This window comes from Sphaeramia orbicularis, chromosome 22, assembly GCF_902148855.1.
Source record: "Sphaeramia orbicularis chromosome 22, fSphaOr1.1, whole genome shotgun sequence".
In the NCBI taxonomy this organism is placed as follows: Eukaryota; Metazoa; Chordata; class Actinopteri; order Kurtiformes; family Apogonidae; genus Sphaeramia; species Sphaeramia orbicularis.
Window position 1 is genome coordinate 25,095,555 of NC_043978.1, and position 19,758 is coordinate 25,115,312.

At 35.8% G+C, this 19,758-nt stretch overlaps 1 protein-coding gene across 2 annotated transcripts in view; it reads left to right on the forward strand.

Moving 5' to 3' along the window:
- The first annotated feature begins 1,180 nt into the window (after positions 1-1,180).
- The window catches only part of ppp2r5ca (protein phosphatase 2, regulatory subunit B', gamma a), a 60,467-nt gene continuing 41,889 nt past the window's right edge, over positions 1,181-19,758 (forward strand). Inside the window, exons 1-3 of one of the 2 annotated variants that reach the window (XM_030126709.1) lie at positions 1,181-1,299; positions 1,427-1,492; positions 7,747-7,897. In XM_030126709.1, coding sequence (XP_029982569.1) covers positions 1,273-1,299; positions 1,427-1,492; positions 7,747-7,897 — 244 coding nt within the window. In that variant the 5' untranslated portion in view covers positions 1,181-1,272. The remainder of the gene's footprint in view (positions 1,300-1,426; positions 1,493-7,746; positions 7,898-19,758) is intronic. The other variant, XM_030126710.1, reaches the window with a different exon arrangement.

Genomic DNA, 19,758 nt, shown 5'->3' on the forward strand with positions numbered 1-19,758 from the left:
CTATTCAACCATCTTTACCAAATTGTCCCCACAGATAGGCCTAGGCCCTGGGACAGACCCATTAAATTTTGGGCCAAATAGGCCAAAGTTCAAGGTCACAGCAAGGTCACAGAATCTCAAATTTTCCTATCTCTCATCATTGAACAATTTTTGAAAATTCATAAAAAATTGAAAACAACTTTGATAGCCTCCAGTTTGATCCACCCGTAGTTTATAACAATATCTTGTATCTGGCACAAAATTGTCCACATCCACTGTGAATGTGGACTCTGTGGACATTTCAGTTTAACACTGAAAATCCCATTTATGACACATTTTTCATTATAACTCAACAAATATTGATTGGAATTTGTTATAATTTGACATACACATGACTGGTACCAAGCTTCAACTTTTTCTGCCTTGAAACTGTTTAATTTAAAAAAGAAATAGTCGATCCACACATCCACCATTCGGGGTGCTTGATGGAGGTTTGTGTTCTCTGAACACTTGTTTTTTGTTGTTTTTAATTGTACAGCTTTTTATGTTTTTAATCTATTCTTGTATTTTATTTTTTAATTTATTCTCCTGTACAGCACTGTTTTTTGTACAGTTGTTCTATGTCTTTTAATCTATTTTTGTATTTTACTCTTTTATTTTGTTTGTTATTTATTCTTCTGTACAGCACTTTGGTCCACTGTGGTTGTTTTAAAGTGCTTTACAAATTAAGTTGGATTGCTTAAGCTATAGAGTATATTTTATACTCTTATTGTATTTTTACCCTTAAAAAAATTGCATCACATTTAACAGCAAGGAGAGAAAGATATAGCATCTCATTTCTCTGTATGTCTTGTGCATGTGCTGAACTGACAATGAAAAATCTTTTAATCTTGAAAATCTTTGTAGATTTGCGCATGTAACTTTTCTTTTCCAGGTGCAACACCGCCCTCTAGTGGCCGCTCACTGTCATTACACCCTGCACAATGAGACTCCTCAGTCGGTAACGGGCAGCACAGCGGGTACCAGAAAGTGGAGCCACGGCAGGTTAACGGTATCCTAATCCGTGGCTGAACAGTTGCGTGTTTTTGAGCACAGTGTGGGTTTTGCAGTGCAGCCCAGGCGGAAATGGGCTGACATGTAGTGCTTGCAGTCCGGCCTCAGTCACATGGTGTGGGGATGGTCAGTGGTGGAAAACACAGCAGTGTGTACAGACGTGTTCAGCAGACGTCCACTCACAGTGTGTGACCACACATCCACCGCGACCTGCTGACACGGGGGGATTCCCACGTCAGGATGCCTCATAAGAGCAAAAAAGAAAAGGTAAAGTGATGTCTTTTACTGTCATGCAGTTAAATGTTAGAGTTAACCTTGTCTGCATCTTATTCTCATTTTATTTGTATTTTTTTTTTTTTTTTTTTTTTTTTTTTTTTTTTTTTTTTTTTTGCAGGAATCCTCCAAATCTGGAAGATCTAAAAAATCTGGAAGTAAAAATGGCCCTGCAGGTGATCAAGATGTAAGTATTGTCAAACTTTGGAGTGTGCAAATTGGGTTTGCATTGGGAACTATAAAATATTTAGATTAACCCACTAAAGCCTGGGCAAGAAAGATAACACTAACACAGTTAAGGAATAACACTGCAACACACAAAAAAGTCACAGTAGGCCTAGTCAGTGGGTTTTAGATTGCAAGGGTATTAAAATAGATACTCTTTTATGCATAAAATTACATTTAAAGTTATTTTTAGGGTGTAAATTGAGTTTTATTTTCAACTAAACGGACAAAAATATGACTTTTTGTGATGCTTTTGTAAATATAGAACTGTGGTAGTGTATTTTATAGTGTAAATTATACACAATTTACACCGTAATATCATAAAACATGAAATTAAATAATAAATAGGCATGAGTTTTTCCTGGTGTGGTCTGTATGTGTCTGTATTCTTTTTCTTGCCCAGGCTGTGTTGGGTTATAGTAAACATTTTATAGTTGTAGATTTGTTTTGTTTGTGCTGCTGTTACGAGTACAGAGGTGCACAGTGTCACTAACTCTGTCATGGCCTTTGAGGAACATGCAGAAGTGTCAGTGTGATGCTAAAACCCTTCCTGACCTTCCTTTCTGTTCACTCCAAACACACACAAACATTTAAGTCATCCAGTATCAGGGCCGTTCATTGATTCTGCCATTATAGTTACTACCATATGCTCTCCGTGACCAGTTGGTGAAGTTGGTTACTATTGATCCATTTATTAAAGTTTAATGACCTTTTGTCCTCGTTAAATTCAGGCAAAGTTTCTCATGTGATGTCCCAGCATTGATCTTATGACTTTATTTTCTCTGAAAATACTCACATTTGATGGCTCCTTTGCTCTGATTGGCTTCTGAGTATAATACTAGGCATTGTGAGGGCTATTTTGGTCTGTAATATTTCTGACGTACATCATCGGTGGTACTGAGTTCACTGTCCTGCGACTGGAAGAGACCTGATTGATTGACTCTTGGACCTGCTGTTTGTTGGCATTGACAGCTTTATCAGCTCCATCTGAACTCAATTATTCTGCCCCGCAGAGCTCCGTCACAAACTCTATCAACACATGCAGTACAGTACACCACCGACTCTGATCAGGTTCCCTCGCTGAGAATCACCTGATCTGATTCGGAAAGGGAATTTGACCCTTAACCACAACACCTCCTCCTCCTCCTCCTCCTCCTCCTCCTCTCCTCTCCTCTCCTTTTTCTTTTTATATTTCTAATTTATAGTGTACAGTGTGTAGTGTCTGCTCTTCTGTTATATTTGTCTTTCCTCATGTTTGCTGTGGTTTTATATTGTTATTGAATGTGTGTCATGCTGCTGCTGCTGCTACACTGGAACTTCCCAGTTTAGGATAAATAAAGTACATCTATCTATCTATCTATCTATCTATCTATCTATCTATCTATCTATCTATCTATCTATCTATCTATCTATCTATCTATCTATCTATCTATCTATCTATCTATCTATCTATCTATCTATCTATCATCCCCTCCCTCTCCTCCTCCTCTCCTCTCCTCCTCCCCTCTCCTCTGATCCTCCTCCTCTTCTCCTCTCCTCTCCTTTCCTCCTCCCCTCTCCTCTCTTCTCCTCCTCTCCTCTCCTCTCCTCCTCCTCCTCTCCTCTCCTTCTCCTCTCCTCCTCCTCCCCTCCTCTCCTCTCCCCTCCTCTCCTCTCCTCTGCTCTCCTCCTCCTCCCTTCCTCTCCTCTCCTCTCCTCCTCCCTCCTCCTCTCCACTCCTCTCCAAAGTGCTTACTATTGAGTAGTGAAAAATGCTTTGTCATTTGGTTGCACATTTCAACTCTTAATCCCATCAGCATCAGTTACTTAATGAGTATGTGTTATAGTTGCACTAATTATAGATAATTCAACTATAAAAGTTACACAAACTCCTTCTGTCCCATTCATTACATAGTAGATGCTGTTGTCTAATTTGAAAATATTTCAACTCCTCTCATAATGAAAGATTTTTGTTACATTTTATTGCTATTTGTTAAGTATCCGTGTAAATCCAGCCATGTTGGTTTTCAGTCACTGTGATTTTATTTCATCAGCAGCAATAAAACACGTTAAACAAACTCCTGCAAGTTCAATCCAAATAATCGAACACTTTTAGTACTGTCTGACTATGCCAACAATAATGCTACAATCAACCCACAATACAATAATCAGTGTAAAGTCCTTTTCAAAGTTCAACATATAAGATTAATCTGTACTGTCTATGTAAAGTTTGTGTTGAAGTCATGCCTGTCATTTCTTGATGTTTGTTATCTCTATTTCTAAGCTGTTTCTGTTATCTACAGTCATTCAACAGCTTACATACAAAATCATAGGCAACCAAGAGATTGGTTATCTTAGAAACATCAACAATGCATGTTTTTGGTTGCCTAAATTATAATATCCAATGTACTGATGTGTCTGTTGAGGATTTTGGTTGCATTTCTGTGAAAATCCTTATTCTTGGTCCTGTGTTCTTTAACATCTGCCTTCTGCTCCTCTACAGTGGTAACATTAGCTACCATTAGCTTAGAAGTGGAACTGGCTAATATCAACAAATGACCGGTTCCCAACATAACAGAAACAAACACAAACTTCACATAAGTTCATGATCACTTCCAAATTTTATATATTGAGTGAAATGTGCATGTTGTTGCAGTTTTTGCACACATTTAAATTTATGTTAATTTATGTTAAAACATAACTTTGTGGTGAATTAGTTAATTTTTTTGTTCTAAAACATCGAAAAATAGCAGTATTATAAAATGTAAATCTAAAAAGCTCTAACAAAATACTTTACTTTAACTGTTGTGCTAAATAGGTGTATAGTTTAATATTTAACTGCTTGACTGATATAAAATGCCAGTGAGCTGAGTAAGTAAACAATTTTTTTTTTTTTTTTTTACCATAGTGTGTAATGTAAATTTGCTTTTGATAAAACACATTTTGCAAAATATGCACAATGAGAAGTGTTGTTCATGACCAAAAGCATTTTTGAAGGGTTCAAAATCGACTGTATTTTGTCTCAACAAAGAGGATTTATTTTTATACTTTTAGAGGTGAAGAGGAACTGTGGACAGATCACTAAATATCACTGCCTGTGCACTGTAGCTGATTTATCAACGTCATCGCATTGATCTGACACAAAACTTCCTCCTTTTAGTGAAACTAATGACTTTACTCTTCTCTAAATTTATTTTTAAAGAGGAAGCTATGACTGTCAGGACAAGATACCAGCTGTATCTTCTGTGATAATATGACACGTTTAACTTTATTGGAACATAGGAATCACAAAGAAAGGTCATTTGGTGACCAACGCTAACTAGCTAATATTAGCAATGTGTCTGTATTAAAATACTAAATGCTAGTATTAGTGTCAAGGGATGATTTGAGTCTCTGGACGATGTGATGCGCAGAAGCATTTATCTCTGTCGGACATCTTTTACAACTTTCTACGGCAACCTCGCTAGGACAAATCAGTGTTATATGAGTCAAATTATGTAAAAGTACAGAGACTTTACTTTAGCTTCAAGGAGTATCTTTCTAGCGATCAGAAGTGATTTTGAGAATCAATTTATATGCCTACTTTCGGTTTCTTTCACAGCTGAGAGCCTATCCAGCTGACACACGTTTTGATCTAAATCTGGGGGAAACTGAGCGGTGGAGGGTAATAGTGGCTCTATGCCAACGGTTGTCCTAGCACGGTTGCCGTAGCGAGTCATAAGAGATGGCCAACAGAGATAAATGCTTCTATGCATGTGCGACTCACATTGTCCAGAGACTCAAATCATCCCTTGACAATTAGTATCACCAATTAGCCACCTTTGTATTGCATATTGCATATCTTTCAGGGGAAAAGCTGCTTTATTTAGTATTAACACTGGTCTACAAGTAAAATGCTTCCACAATAAAAGTAGTTAAACTTTGCCAAATTTGAGTCACTAATAAAGAAAATTTCAGTCAAAAGTGCTCGTTGGCTGTAGTTTCTAAGATACAGTCTTGGGCCAAAATGTGAAATTCTAGAGAATTAATGAAAGAATGGGTTTTATTCAAAGGGAATATTTGTCTCTGAGTTACCAGATCTACCTCAAAACAGTGTCTGCACATGACAATACATTCACTTAACAGGTTCTATCTACTGGAACATTAAAAATCCATTGTATAAATGTACATAAACTAACATGTTTGTGTAACAACACACCATCATATATATTGAAAACATGAGCTAACCAGCACTTTTGTAATTGGTTTTCTGATTCGTCTTATGAAAGTATGTAAGATTTAGCACATTTAATGTCTGAAGTATTTTCTAAGAAATTGTAGAGCAGTGTAATTTAGTGTTATATAACATAAAAACTGGGTTTAAAGGTTAACTCACTTTTTAATTCCTGTAGGGAAATTTGGTGTCGCATTTCACAGTACCTAGCATTAGCAATTAGCATTAGCACACATTAGGAACAGTGGGCAGCCGTTGAGTTCTGGTCAAAGGGCACTGACAGGAGAATTAACCTGTATGTACCTGTGTTTAACGATAGGGGAAACTAGAGGAAACAGAGGTAAATGTACATAAGCCAACATATATGTGTAATAATAAAGCATCATATATATTGAAATCATGAGCTAACCAGCACTTTTGTCATTTGTTTTCTGATTCATCTTATTTAAGTATGTAAGATTTAGAACATTTAATGTCTGAAGTATTTTCTAAGAAATTGTAGAGCAGGGAAATTTAGTATTATATAGCATAAAAACTTGGTAAAAAGGTTAACTCACTTTATGAAAAACCCACAACAATAATCTCTGAGTAGCCCCCCCCCCCCCCCCCTTTTTTTTTTTTTGGTAATTTTTTATAAATAAATTTTAATGTATTAATTTTTTTTTTTTTTTTTTAATATTATTTATTTTCTTTTCCCTTGCTCTTTTTCTTTCGTGTTTTTTTTTTTTTTTTTTTAAATATTGTTCTTTATGCTGCACTTATTAATGCTGTTTAAACATGGTTGTTAATTTTTTTTTATAATTTTCATTCTGTCTTTTCATAATGTTTTTTCCAGTGGTTGTTTGTATCTGTTCATGTCTGGGTAGGGTTATGTGTTGTGTCATGGGTGGATATTGTATAGAAAATCAAAAATCTCCTTCCTGTACAGTGAATGTCTTATTTATGTTCTGTTATTAATAAAAATACCTCTGAAAGAAAGAAAAGGTTAACTCAATTTATAATCCCTGTATGGAAATTTTGTGTCGCATTTCACAGTACCTAGCATTGGCATTAGCAATTAGCAATTAGCACACATTAGTAGCCGTGAGCTGCCATTGAGGTCTGGTCAAAGGGCACTGACAGGAGAATTAACCTGTATGTACCTGTTTTTAACGGTAGGGGAAACTGGAAGAAACAGAGATAAATGTACATAAACCAACAAATATGTGTAATAACAAACCATCATATATATTGTAAACATGAGCTAACCAGCACTTTTGTCATTTTTTTTCTGATTCGTCTTATTAAAGTATGTAAGATTTACCACATTTAATGTCTGAACTCTTTGCATGTTTTGCAGAAGACGTATGAAGCACTTAAAAAACAAACAAGAGCTGTTGTTTTGAAACGCTGTGTCTATCCATAGATGTCCTGCTAAGCAAGTAGTTTTACAGCATTTTCTGTAAAAAAAAAAAAAAAAAAAAAGCAAAGAAAAAGAAAGAAATTCACATTTTAAAGGATATCATGAGATTATCGTTATCGTGAAATTAAAACAATAATTGAGTTTTGTTTTTTGTTTTTCCATATCGCTCACCCCTAGCGTAGCATTTCACAGTACCTAGCATTAGCATTAGCAATTAGCATAAGCACACATTAGTAGCCATGAGCTGCCGTTGAGGACTGGTCAAAGGGCACTGACAGGAGAATTAACCTGTATGTACCTGTTTTTAACAGTAGGGGAAACTGGAAGAAACAGAGATAACAGGTAAACTCAACACACAAAGCTGGAAATGCTAAACATTATGCCACTATATATTTAGCGTAGTATTATTAGTGTATTTTGAGAGATGTAGCTGTAGCAGTTTGTAATAAACAATGATGAGGTTGTTCTGCGTTCGGCCTGGCCGGTTCCTCTCCTCTGTCCGACTCTGCTGTGTCATTTGAGTAAAGTGATTCTGAGCCGTGTATCCTTTGGGGCAGGAACTACCTTGCCCTGATCTGCTCCAGTAACGGGAGCCCTTCCTCTGCAACTCTTGTTTCCGCAGGGCTCCAATAAGAAAGTGCCTCCTGCGACACAGCTGATGAGGGTAAAGCAGCCGGGGTCACACTCGGCCATGAAGAGGGAGAAGAGGTTCAGCACTTCCTCTTTTCCTCTCAGCGCTAACAGAGAGCTACAGAAACTACCTGCACTAGCTGGTATGCATCCATCCACATACTCTACAACAGGGGTCTTAAACATGTGGCCTGGGGGCCAAATGTGGCCCGACAAAGCTTCCAATCCGGCCTGTGGAATGAATTTGCAAAGTGTAAAAATTCCACAGTCAAGGCTGTCGAATTTATGTCTGTTCAGCTTCCACAAACAGGCTAATATGATCTAAAGTAAAATAATAGCATAAAAACCTACAAAAAAATAATGGCTCCATATTTTCTTCTCGGTTTGATGTGAAAAAAATAATCTTACATTATGCCTATAAATAATGACAACTTCAAATTTTTGTCTTTGTTCTAGTGCAAAAAATTTAAAAAAAAATAAATTTTGAAAATATTTACATTTACAAACTATCCCGTAACAATAAAACATGAATAACCTGAACAAATATGAACAACCTGAAATGTCTAAAGAAAATTAAGCAAAATTTTAACAATTTTCTGCCTGTTAGTAAGTGTTTAGTGTCTTTGAAGATTCATCCGATCCATATCCTCCTGAGACCCGGCAATGCATTTTTGCCCTCTGGAGGGAACAAAAGTTTGACAGTTTTACTAAAAAAAATGCTGCCCATTGCAAAGGACATTCCGTTAAAAAATAAATAAATAAATAAATTTTTTTTAAAAATTTAAAAAATGTATCTGAAAAAACTGTTGTATAATGCAGTTTCCAACCAAAATGACTGTTTGATGTAAAAAAAAAAAAAAAAAAAAGCTAAAATTTTCACTTTCCTGTGTCTCTGGAGGATAATGCACATGTATAAATGGTAAGTTGAGGCATAATATTGTTAAAATTGCACTTATTTTTCTTAAGAAATTTCAGTTCTATTCAGGTCATTCACATTGTTTTTGTATGACTAGTTTATAAAGGTAAGTATTTTCATAATTTCATGGGGGGTTTTTTGCACTAAAACAAAGACAACAATTTGGAGTTGTCATTATTTACAGGTTATTATGTTATTATTTTACCGGTTTGGGCCACTTTAGATCAAATCAGAATCGGAATGAATGTGGCCCCTGAAAGAAAATGAGTTTGAGACCCCTGCTCTACAAGCTCTATTACTGTCTTCAGACTCTGCTTCTGTCTCACTTTAAAAACAACTCCCTACTATAATAACTCAGTATTGATAGACAGGCTTTTACTCTTCAACTGGAAAATGCAAGATGACCTTTATCTGAGATTGTATGTTCGGCCTATATGGATGAAGGGAATCATATTAACAATTCATAGCCTTGGTGGATCCTTATAACCACCTTTTTAACCTTGAGGTCTCTGCTCCTTACATAATTTATAGCTAAGCAGACTGCCCATCAGCTTTATCTGTAATGCAAATGATGTGCAATCAGCTGCATCTCCAGCCGTACCTGAGAGAAACGGATATTAGCTACCCCCGGAAGGTTTGCTCTCATCATGCAAGATAACTCTCAGTCAGACAGACTGGACAGTAGACCAGGAAGCACTGGTGGAATCTGGGCCATCAGATCAATCATAACTCGAAAAGTACATCATATCTCGGTGATGCTTTAACCTATACAGCCCTTTGCATAAGTCGGTTTATAGAGCAGTCTGACTAAGCAATAAAATACCCCCCGATAGCATGTGAATATACAGCTTTTCAAATAAAAAAATAACATACATTTAACTATCTGTGTATCAATTTACTGTATTCATTCACACTAGTTGTACATATTATACTAATGCCAATTTTGAGACAAGTCACTGAGGTTGAGGTTTGAACATTTACATCAATCTTTCATGGCTTCTTTGTTTACACACAGCTTTACAGGCAGGATCTGGCCTAAGTGGTTTCCTGTAAACTATACCCGGCTAAGCTTTGTTCTCATACCTGGATGACACCATGGAGGAATAACAGAAACATGCAGCCTGCAGCCTTTACAAGCTTAAGGATCAGCTAGATATGATCGGATTTGTTTGACAGGGTTTGGGATTTTCTAGAACCATTCGCAATTTTCTCAAAACTACACATATTGCCAAGTTGCAGAATAAAATACACAAAAGGGATATGATATGTGATCTAAATTCTGAGATAAGACTGGAAAACGTCAAAAAGAACAAAGAGAAACAAACAGTGTATAATTTAAAAAAGTCTGTAATATATTAACTACTTCATCATCTCCTTTCATCAACATCAGAAAGAGTGAAATGACATGGAATATGCCCATAGTATGTCTATTTCAACCTCCTCCTCCATGGAAATCAAGAGGCTTTCTATGTGTAGGTTTTGCTGTTCAAAACCTTCCTACCTTCCACTAAGCTGAGAGAAAATCCTATACAGCATAGAGGAACGGTGACTACGCAGGTTTAAAAAGGTTTGTGGATGTAGGATGGTCATTGAACCAGTTGTGAACCTGGGCAGCCTGTCATATATTGATGTTTGACTAGAGTATCTTCTAGAAAATTGCCCCTAGAGTGTATTTTTTGATGCATTAGGTTAGGGCTGAACTGTATATCAAAATAATTCAATGAATTAAGGTTTTGCAGAAATGTCCCATCCACAGTAGTCACTTTTCCACTGGGCATCTGCACAAAACTTTACCGATATTAACTAAATGTCGAAAAAACAGAAGTGTGTAATGTTGGTTTTTCCATTAAATCACATATGCGATGATTTGTTTATTTATTATCCCGAGATGACATGAGAAGTCATTCCATAAACATGGCGACAAATGTAAATATGGTGTTGATTTACAGATATATTAATTATTATTTTATATAACCCCTCTATCTCGTACTAAATTAAAAATGATTGGGTTTCCTGTTGTGTCCACAGATACCGCGACATATTTCTTCTTCTTCTTCGCTTGTTGTAACGTCCATCACTATCCATTTTTTTAATTTACCTGAGTAGCTGTGAAAAAAGGTCTTTCCATTGCAGTTTTGTGTGAAATATCATTTGCGCTAAGCCCGAAAAACCACCTCTTGCCAGTAGGGCTGCACGATTAATCGATTTTAAATCGAAATCGGATTTTTTAATTAGGACGATTTTTAAAAAAGGGAAATCGTAAAATCGATTTCACCTCTCTCGTGCCTGCGGGCCGTGCGCTTGTGGGCTCCCGTAGGCTCCTCCTCCTATCAGTGACAGCGGTCTGTCACAGAACTCCGTGCAATGGCCGGACTTTAAATGTGTTCATGAGCCCGCAGTACTTATAGCACTGTAAGCCGTGGCTTCACGCACGGATCCCGCAACTGAAATAGAACTGCATGCGGATCACTCATCTTACGTTGTCCCGGATCCGTACCGTACTGTCTTCTTCCGATCCGGGTCCGGGTCTCGGGGTCATCAGCCTCAGCAGAGGAGCCCACACAGCCCTGTGCCCACACACATCCACCAGCTCCAGGATAGAATCCCTCCAGTGTGTCCTGGGTCAGTCTATTCCACGCACGGATCCCTCAGTTTAAACAGAACCGCATGTGGATCACTTATATTAACCTGGTCCACGCACGCACGCACGACTGATGCCTGTCACTGACTTACATTGGTATCACTTCTGTGGGCCCAGATACCCAGGAAAAAAAATAAATAAATAAAATTTAAAAAACAACAACAACACACACACACACACACACATATATATATATATATATATATATATATATATATATATATATATATATATATATATATATATACATACATACATATATATATATATATATATATATATATATATATATATATATATATAAATTAAATAATTAATTTAGTCCTCTTACTTGCTAAATTTTTCATTCACAAATGTAAGTTCTGTAACACAAAAACAAATATTATTTATTTTTTGAAAGATGTTGAACTTTATTTAAAGCTGTTAGATAAATGTGGAAACAAAAAGGCTATAAAAAACATAAGTATTTGCTCTGATTTGGACATTGTATTATAGTGTATTCCCCCTGGCAAACTTATGTTATTTTCTTGTTGCATACATTGTTTGTGTACTCTATTTCATTCAATAAAGATTTAATTAAGAAAAAATAAACTTCTGGGGGTTCATCACGTGATACCATCACAGATTTGAGGTCAGAGCAGTGCCTTGCATTGTGGGCTGCTCATGAAAACGACATGCTGACTTCTGTTGTCTTTTGTAGTTTTACCTAAAAATCTAAATCAAAATCGAAAATCGAGTTTTTAGAGGAAAAAATCGGGATTTTGTTTTTTTTACCAAAATCGTGCAGCCCTACTTGCCAGCGCAAAAACTTTTAATCGAAAAATGAGACTTTTGGTGAAATTGTCGTTTTTCCAGTAGGTAAATTTTTATGTGCAAGTTATATTTGTGCAGTTTGAGGGTCAATGGAAAAGTGACTAGTGATACAGATATTTTGCAAAAGAGATCATTTTTCTCTACATTTGAGCCGCTTGTCCACTTGTAAACAACCTTTTCATTTGCTAAAACAGAAATTGTAAAACATTTTCCAAAGCGAAGTTTTTAAAAAATGTCAGTTTGTGTGTATCCATGTGGACACAGAAAACAGAGAGATTGGAAAACAGTGGCATCACACCCCATTTCACTATGTAATGAAGCTGCACCTGAAGCATCTAATCCAGGTGTATACTGTAAATCAGTGTATGACCTGCAGTAGATTGAGGTCAACACCTTTGGGAGATGGATTGGATCACCATAACGGCCATCTCCACATCATGTAAAGCAGGGGTCTCTAATCCTGGTCCTAGAGGCCCGGTATCCTGCATGTTTTAGACGTATCCCTCTTCCAACACACCTGATTCAAATGATACCATCAAGCTCTGCAGAAGCCTGATAACAACTGTCAGGTGTGCTGGAAGAGGGATACATCTAAAACATGCAGGATACCGGCCCTCGAGGACCAGGATTGGAGACCCCTGATGTAAAGTATACACTTAAAACAACATTTAAGGTAAATTAAGGTTATAGCTTAAAGGAGTGATATTTTGCTTTTTTAAATGGATTTATGCATTTTAAAACCTTTCCCTGTGGTCTACATGAACTGTAAATGCTATGCTTGGGTCTGAATTCTTCATTAATTCAACTCCACAGGTCCATCTTCAACCCTATTTCTGAGTAATAACACCAGAAAGGTCGTTTTGTGTGTTGGCCCTTTAAATGCACATAACCCCACCCCCGCCAGGTTGTTGGCTGTGCTGCTCTGTCCCGTTCAATCGCTTGAGTTCGTTAATACAACCAACAACTGAACATTTTAGGTCAGTGGTTCCCAACCTTTTTTGGCTTGTGACCCCATTTTAACATCACAAATTTCTGGTGACCCCAGACATTCAAAACTGAGACTTTTTTTTTTGCTAAAATTAATATGATTTTGATCAAGTAATAGTTGGCTATACCATGCTGCAAATAACTGTTAATTTTAGACGACATTTAGGCTATATAATGTATATTATTATGGACGGAGGCAGAAAAGCCAGGTGTAGATTACTGCACAAAGTGAGACTTTATTTTCCTTGGTCAGGATATGTACAGTCAGTCCAGCTTGGATTTCCAAGGCTGACAATTAATACTGAACAAACAATAACTCAAACTATGAATTATGAAAGAGCTGCAGCATCTGAAACTGACCACAATGAACATTTGACAGATAAACACCATATATTTTTTATTAGTACTTTTTTTTTTTTTTATCAATTACTAGAAATTCAACCCCAAGGTTGAAAAACACTGTTTTAGGTAATCAGCTCAAAGTTTGGACATATTTTTAGTATGGACTACAACCGGTGCTGTTGACAAACAATTATGTCGTACTCGGAGAAATGTTTGTAGGAAGTCTTGACCTTATATGTGCAAATGTTGTGACGTAAGTAATAGACGTAACAAATTTGGCAGGAATTAAAACAGGTTGTAGAAATCCACTCGATTTTTGCCAAAATGAATATAAAGATAGCTTTGCAGCACCTGGAGGGTTCAAATTCAAACTGTATGAACTATTAGGGTCCAAATACACAAATAAATGTACCAAAGACTAATAAAAGTGGGTTTAACAAAATATGACCCCTTTAACCCGTAAAGACCTAAACAGCTGCTGGAAACTAAAAGCATCTACTGATCTAAAATGACAATTTTCACTTGTTCCACTGGCAAATTTGGGTTGGGTTGTTGGGTTTCTGTAGAATTGACTTAGAGTCTGGTTTTGACCAACTCTATATATAAAATGTCAAGAGATAACTTTCTTGTGATCTGGCGCTATATAAATAAAATTTGATTGATTGAGTGATTTAATTGGTTTTCCCCTGTAAGTCGCTTTGGAAAAAAGCGTCTGCCAAATGCGTAAACACAAATTTTTTTGCTTATTTCAAGAAAAAAAAATATGCCAATGGAACAAGCGAAAATGATCTTGTTAAGATTCCTTGAAATAAGATTTTCAAGATCTGTTGTCTAAAAATAAGTTCTTATATCTCAGTTACAAGTTACTCTTTAGGTGATTATATCTTATTTTAAGTGTGATGAGATATTTTGACTAGAAATGGGAAAAATGCACTTGGTAAGATTTTGATGTTTGCAGTGTATTAACTGTGAATGTGTTTATCCAGTCATATATGGCATATACAGTCACGGAAAAAATTATTACACCATGAAAAGTCATCAAAAACAATGGTTATGCAATGAAGTACTAACTCCTGTGTGTATCATGTGACTAAAACAGACAGAAAAGATAACACAGAATGCCTAAAAGCACTGTTTTTGTCAGTACAATGCCATAGATATTGATGTAAGAACTGAAGTGATTTTGGTTATTGTCAAGAAAACATGGAAAATGGATAGATATCAGCTCTGAAATTAAACTCTTATGAGCTATTTTTGTTGTTATCATTATATTTGTCCAAAGAAGTGTACCTTTAGTTGTAACAGGCATTAAAATGAACAAGAAATTGAAGAAAACAAGGGGTGGTCTATTATTTTTTCCCGTAACTGTAGTTTTAGTAAAGAATACTTTTCAATCATGTTTTATCTTCAGTTTTCATTGCCAGAAGACAATGACCTAAAATCGTAAATTGTTTCTAACATTGAAAATAAACTGAGATTTTATGTTTTGGCCATATCGCCCAGTTCTGTCTAAGGTTGGTGTCACTTTTTGATGCACTGGCTTGTCTGAAAGATGTCTAGAGAGACTCAGTTACAATTTGGTTCGGTTTATGTGTAGAACACCTTGGTTAGGGTTAAGGAAAGGAGTCAGGTTAATGGCTAAAATAAGACTGACCGAGAAACAGAACAGTCTGAAACAGGATACGAACCCTGTTCTTATGTGTGTAAAGACAACAGACTTTGACCCCACGATAAAAAAAAAAAAAAAAACAACAAGCGCCTATGAAGTCGTGGATTTCTGTCTTCCACTGACTTCTAGCTGGTAGTCTGCACACTGTAAACTGACACTATAGGGGTAACCTGGGCACTGAAAACAGATGCCAAGGGCTCATGACCGAGTGGCAGAATGTGATGACTGTAGAGCGAGAACAGACTGGATGGAAACATTCCAGATGGGAGCTGCTCTGGTTACCCTGGGTCCACTTCCTGGTGAACTCATGGGTAAAATTGGCCTGTTAATTCCAGCTGATGTGTGGTGTTAGTAATGTGAACCAAAAAGTATAATGGTGGTGGAAGAACCCTGAACCCTATAAAGCCTGAACCATTAAATCATTGACACAAAATTCCAGTTCTTTGAAACTGGAGCCTTTGTTGGTCCTTGTGAACAACCAATTTTTTTTTTTTTTCAAATACAATTTCCATGTATGAGTTTCAATTTTGTATCATATTTGATACCTTGGTTCTCAGTGCTCAAATATTATTATTTTTGAGCAAAAAAAACCATAATCTAACACAAACATGTCTAACAAATTGGTAATTCCTTTTCAAAATTGGCAAAGTTCTGCCTCCTTCCTCATTAATGACAGTCTTGTAGTGTCATTGGAAAGGCCTCTGGTGAATGAATCCCTCCCCCTGGTGGATTATCTGTGTATTGCATGTATCTAATTGTATACATCAGGTTTTTCAATAAAAAAAAATGTCACACTGATCATGTAGAGGGCTTCAAAACTCATGTATCAAATATGATACCTTTGGTGTTATAGGGTTAATTCACTGATCCTGGAATCCTGTGATTCCGATTGGTGTGTGGTTTTGTGTTTACACCTGAGGAAATGGTTGTTTGAGTTAAGATGATGATGCTTTACTTGGGTTTAGCTTAAATGGGTCATATTTTGCTAAACCCACTTTTATTGGTCTTTGGTTCATTTATTTGTGTATTTGGACCCAAATAGTTCATAAAGTTTGAATTTGAACCCTCCAGGTGCTGCAAAGCTATCTTTATATTCATTCTGGCAAAAATTGAGTGGATTTCTACAACCTGTTTCAATTCCTTCTTGATTTGTTATGTTTTATAACTAGTTATGCCATGACATTTGCACAAATAAGGTCAAGACTTCCGACGAACATTTCTCAGAGTACGACATAATTGTGTATCAGCAGCAGCGGTTGTAGTCCATACTGAAAATACGTCCAAACTTCAAGCCGATTACCTAAAATGTTCAGTTGTTGGTTGAACAGGACAGAGCTGCACAGCCAACAACCTGAAGGGGGTGGGGTGTGAAGTGGCTCATTTGCACTTAAAGGGCCAGCGCTCAAAACGACCTTTCTGGTGTCATTACTCAGAAATAGGGTTGAAGGTGGACCTGTGGAGTTGAATTAATGAAGAATTCAGACCCAAGCATAGCATTTACAGTTTATGTAGACCACAGGGAAATGTTTTAAAATGTATAATTCCTTTTCAAAAAGCAAAATATCACTCCTTTAATGCACTTAATTTAGTGAAGCTCATTTGGCTCCATTTGTGTAATATTTGACAGAAAAGATGTCTACACGTGGAAGCTTGTCATTAGTATTATAGGTTTGAGAGGGACCGTTTTGTTTGAGTATCTCTCTGAAGAACTGTGTTAGCAATAAAAACAAAAGCTATGATGGAATAAAGGGTTTTTGCAGTTAACCCATAAAGTCCCAGTGACACTTTTGTAGCAGTTCCCAAATAAATTTCTCACCCTTTAACCTTGCTCAAGTAATTAATCACCATTTATCATATTATCTTCTGTATTTTGCATTTTTTTCAGTAAAAATCTGGTATTTTCCGATATTTTATTTACAGATCATGTACTTTAATCATCATGCTGAGATTACATTTCAGGGTAATTAGATGAAAAACAGAGAAAACTGAAGACAAAGTGACTTTTTCAATACTGAATGTAAAAACAAACGTCTCCATCCACTGTCATCGATCCAACTCCATGGGTTTTACTGGTGATTCAATGTTGTAGAAGATGACGGTGTTTCCACGTTCACTACGGAGCCTCTGAACGTCCAAATGGGTCATATCTGATGACCATGAAAACATGACAAACTGTATTTTACCTGAATAATTTTAACATATTGATATGATTAGTGGATCTAAAGTCATTAGACGTTTTAGGTCAGTAGATGCTTTTGATCAACAGTGGATATTTGGGTCTTTATGGGTTAATTAGATAGAGAGTTGGATGTAAATGACCAAAAAAATTATGTTTTAGCAAGTGTGCTTTGTGTCTGATTTGATTTTTTTTTTTTTTTTATTTGACCACAATTGTTACGTTTGCTATAATTCCAAGTGTTATTTGATTTATACACATTGCTGTTCAAGGATATACACGCGGCCAACTTGTAAGACAATTAAAATGTAATTTAAGACTAATAAAAGTCTATAAAATAGCTAATAATAACAATACGGTATCACTATGAAACTTGGTTTTGATAAAGAAAAGAGAAGTGTGGAAAAAAAAATTAACTGATTTTTTATTTGACTTACACACATAAACACAAATCCAGCAAACACTGAGGAGATGGATAGCATGTACAGTTTAATTAGCTTCACATTATCTAAAATGTATTTATTTATTTTTATCGTTATTTACTTTTAAATTCTATTTATTTATTTTTTTTTAATTTGTATTTTTTTTTCTTTTATTTTTTGTATTTATTTATTTTTCAATTTTTTATGGACTATGTCTTTATGAATAGCAGTCAGTAACTTATACTTGTATAACACAGCTCTCATAGTCCATTCCTCACCTTCTCTTCAAGTACTGTACACATAAGAGGAAAAAAAAATCCTTAAAAAAATATCTTTACGTTCAGTCTTCTTTGTGAGAATGAAGGTCTGTAAATTACGAGGTGTTGAACATTTATCGGTGACTTTCTGTAGGGCAGCACGAATGATAATTGTAGACATTTCAGCTCAGTGGGGCAGAGCTACATATTTGATGAACATGGTGGTGAAACATTTAGTGATGATCTTGTGTTACAGACGGACCTAGTACATTTACATCCTCTGCTGCCATCTTCAGGCTGTAAAGCGAAGTGCAGTTGTTTCTTTAGGAATTTTAATCATCTTCAAAGACATTGGGCAACCTGTATTTAACATATTTTAAAGTGACATACTGAACATAATATGCCAAACTAAATTAAGAGTTTGCAGTTATGAACATTATGTACAAATCCAGTAAAATATGCCAAAATGAAGAAGTAAGAATGTATTTCTTTATCTGTTACACCCCCCTGAGACCCAGCAATGCATTTTGGTTCTTTGTATGGGACATGAGTTTCAGAGCTTTATTAAAAAACAAAAATTTATGCAAGAGTTAAAGCTGTTGTGCTTTGTAGAGACTTTCCAGTTCTATCTGAATGCTTGGGGTTCGTCCAATTAAACAGAAGATCTAGTTTTCCAAAATGGCTGTTGTACACTACTATGTTTTATGGAGCTTTAAATTTATCTATATTGTATTTTTAAAGGTAAGAGATTTTTTTTTGTTTGTTTTTTAAATAAGTGTTAATGCTATACTTTTTGTTGACATGCAGTAATTTTCACTTTGTCAGAACAACACCTTTTTCCAGGGACTTACTAAATCCAAATTTTCTTATTAAATACAAGATACTTACTTGTGAAATACATGATGTGGGACATGCATCTGTTTGTATGAAAAAAAAATCATGTCCTGGAGCACTGGTCTTGGCGTGGCAGGAAAAATATGTCATGAAAACAGCTGAATACAAAGTCAAGTGTTTGATTTTAGATGTTTTTTCCACATTTGATTACATTAAAGCTGTAAGAGGTGGGCCAAAAGCTATTACTGTTACTGTGATTTCTCTTTTCAGTTATGAAAACATTTTCCTCTTTCCTTTCAGAGAATTGGTAGAAAAGATGATGCAAGTAAGAATTGTTCACTATTGTCCATTGAAAATAAATTTTCTTAAAAAAAAAAAAAAAAAAACTTTCTGAAAACAAAAATTGTCACCCAAGACAATTATTTAACCCTAAAAGACCCAAAACATCCACTGGCGACCAAAATCATATACTAATCTAAAAAGTCTAATAGCTGTTGATCCACTAATCCTATCAATACATGAGAATAATTGGTGTAAAATACAGTTCCTCATCTTTTCATGGCCATCAGATATGACCCATTTGGACGTTTAGAGGCTCCGTAGTTACCATGGAAACACCATCATCTTCTACAAAATTGATTCACCAGTAAAACTCATGGAGTTTAACAAATCACAGTGGTTGTAGGTACTTGTTTTTATGTTCAGTTATTGATATCTTTGCCTAAAAAGTCACTTTTTCTTCAGTTTTCTCTGTTTTGATATTGTAATTTTTGCGTTTTCATGAACATTTAACCCATAAGGACCCGGTGTGACTTTTGTGGTGGTTACTAAATAATTTTTTCCTCTATATATAACCTATCCTAAGTGATTTATCACCATTTATTATGTTATCCTCTGAATTTTGCATTTTTTTCCCAGTGGAAATCGTGTATTTTGCTATGTTTAAT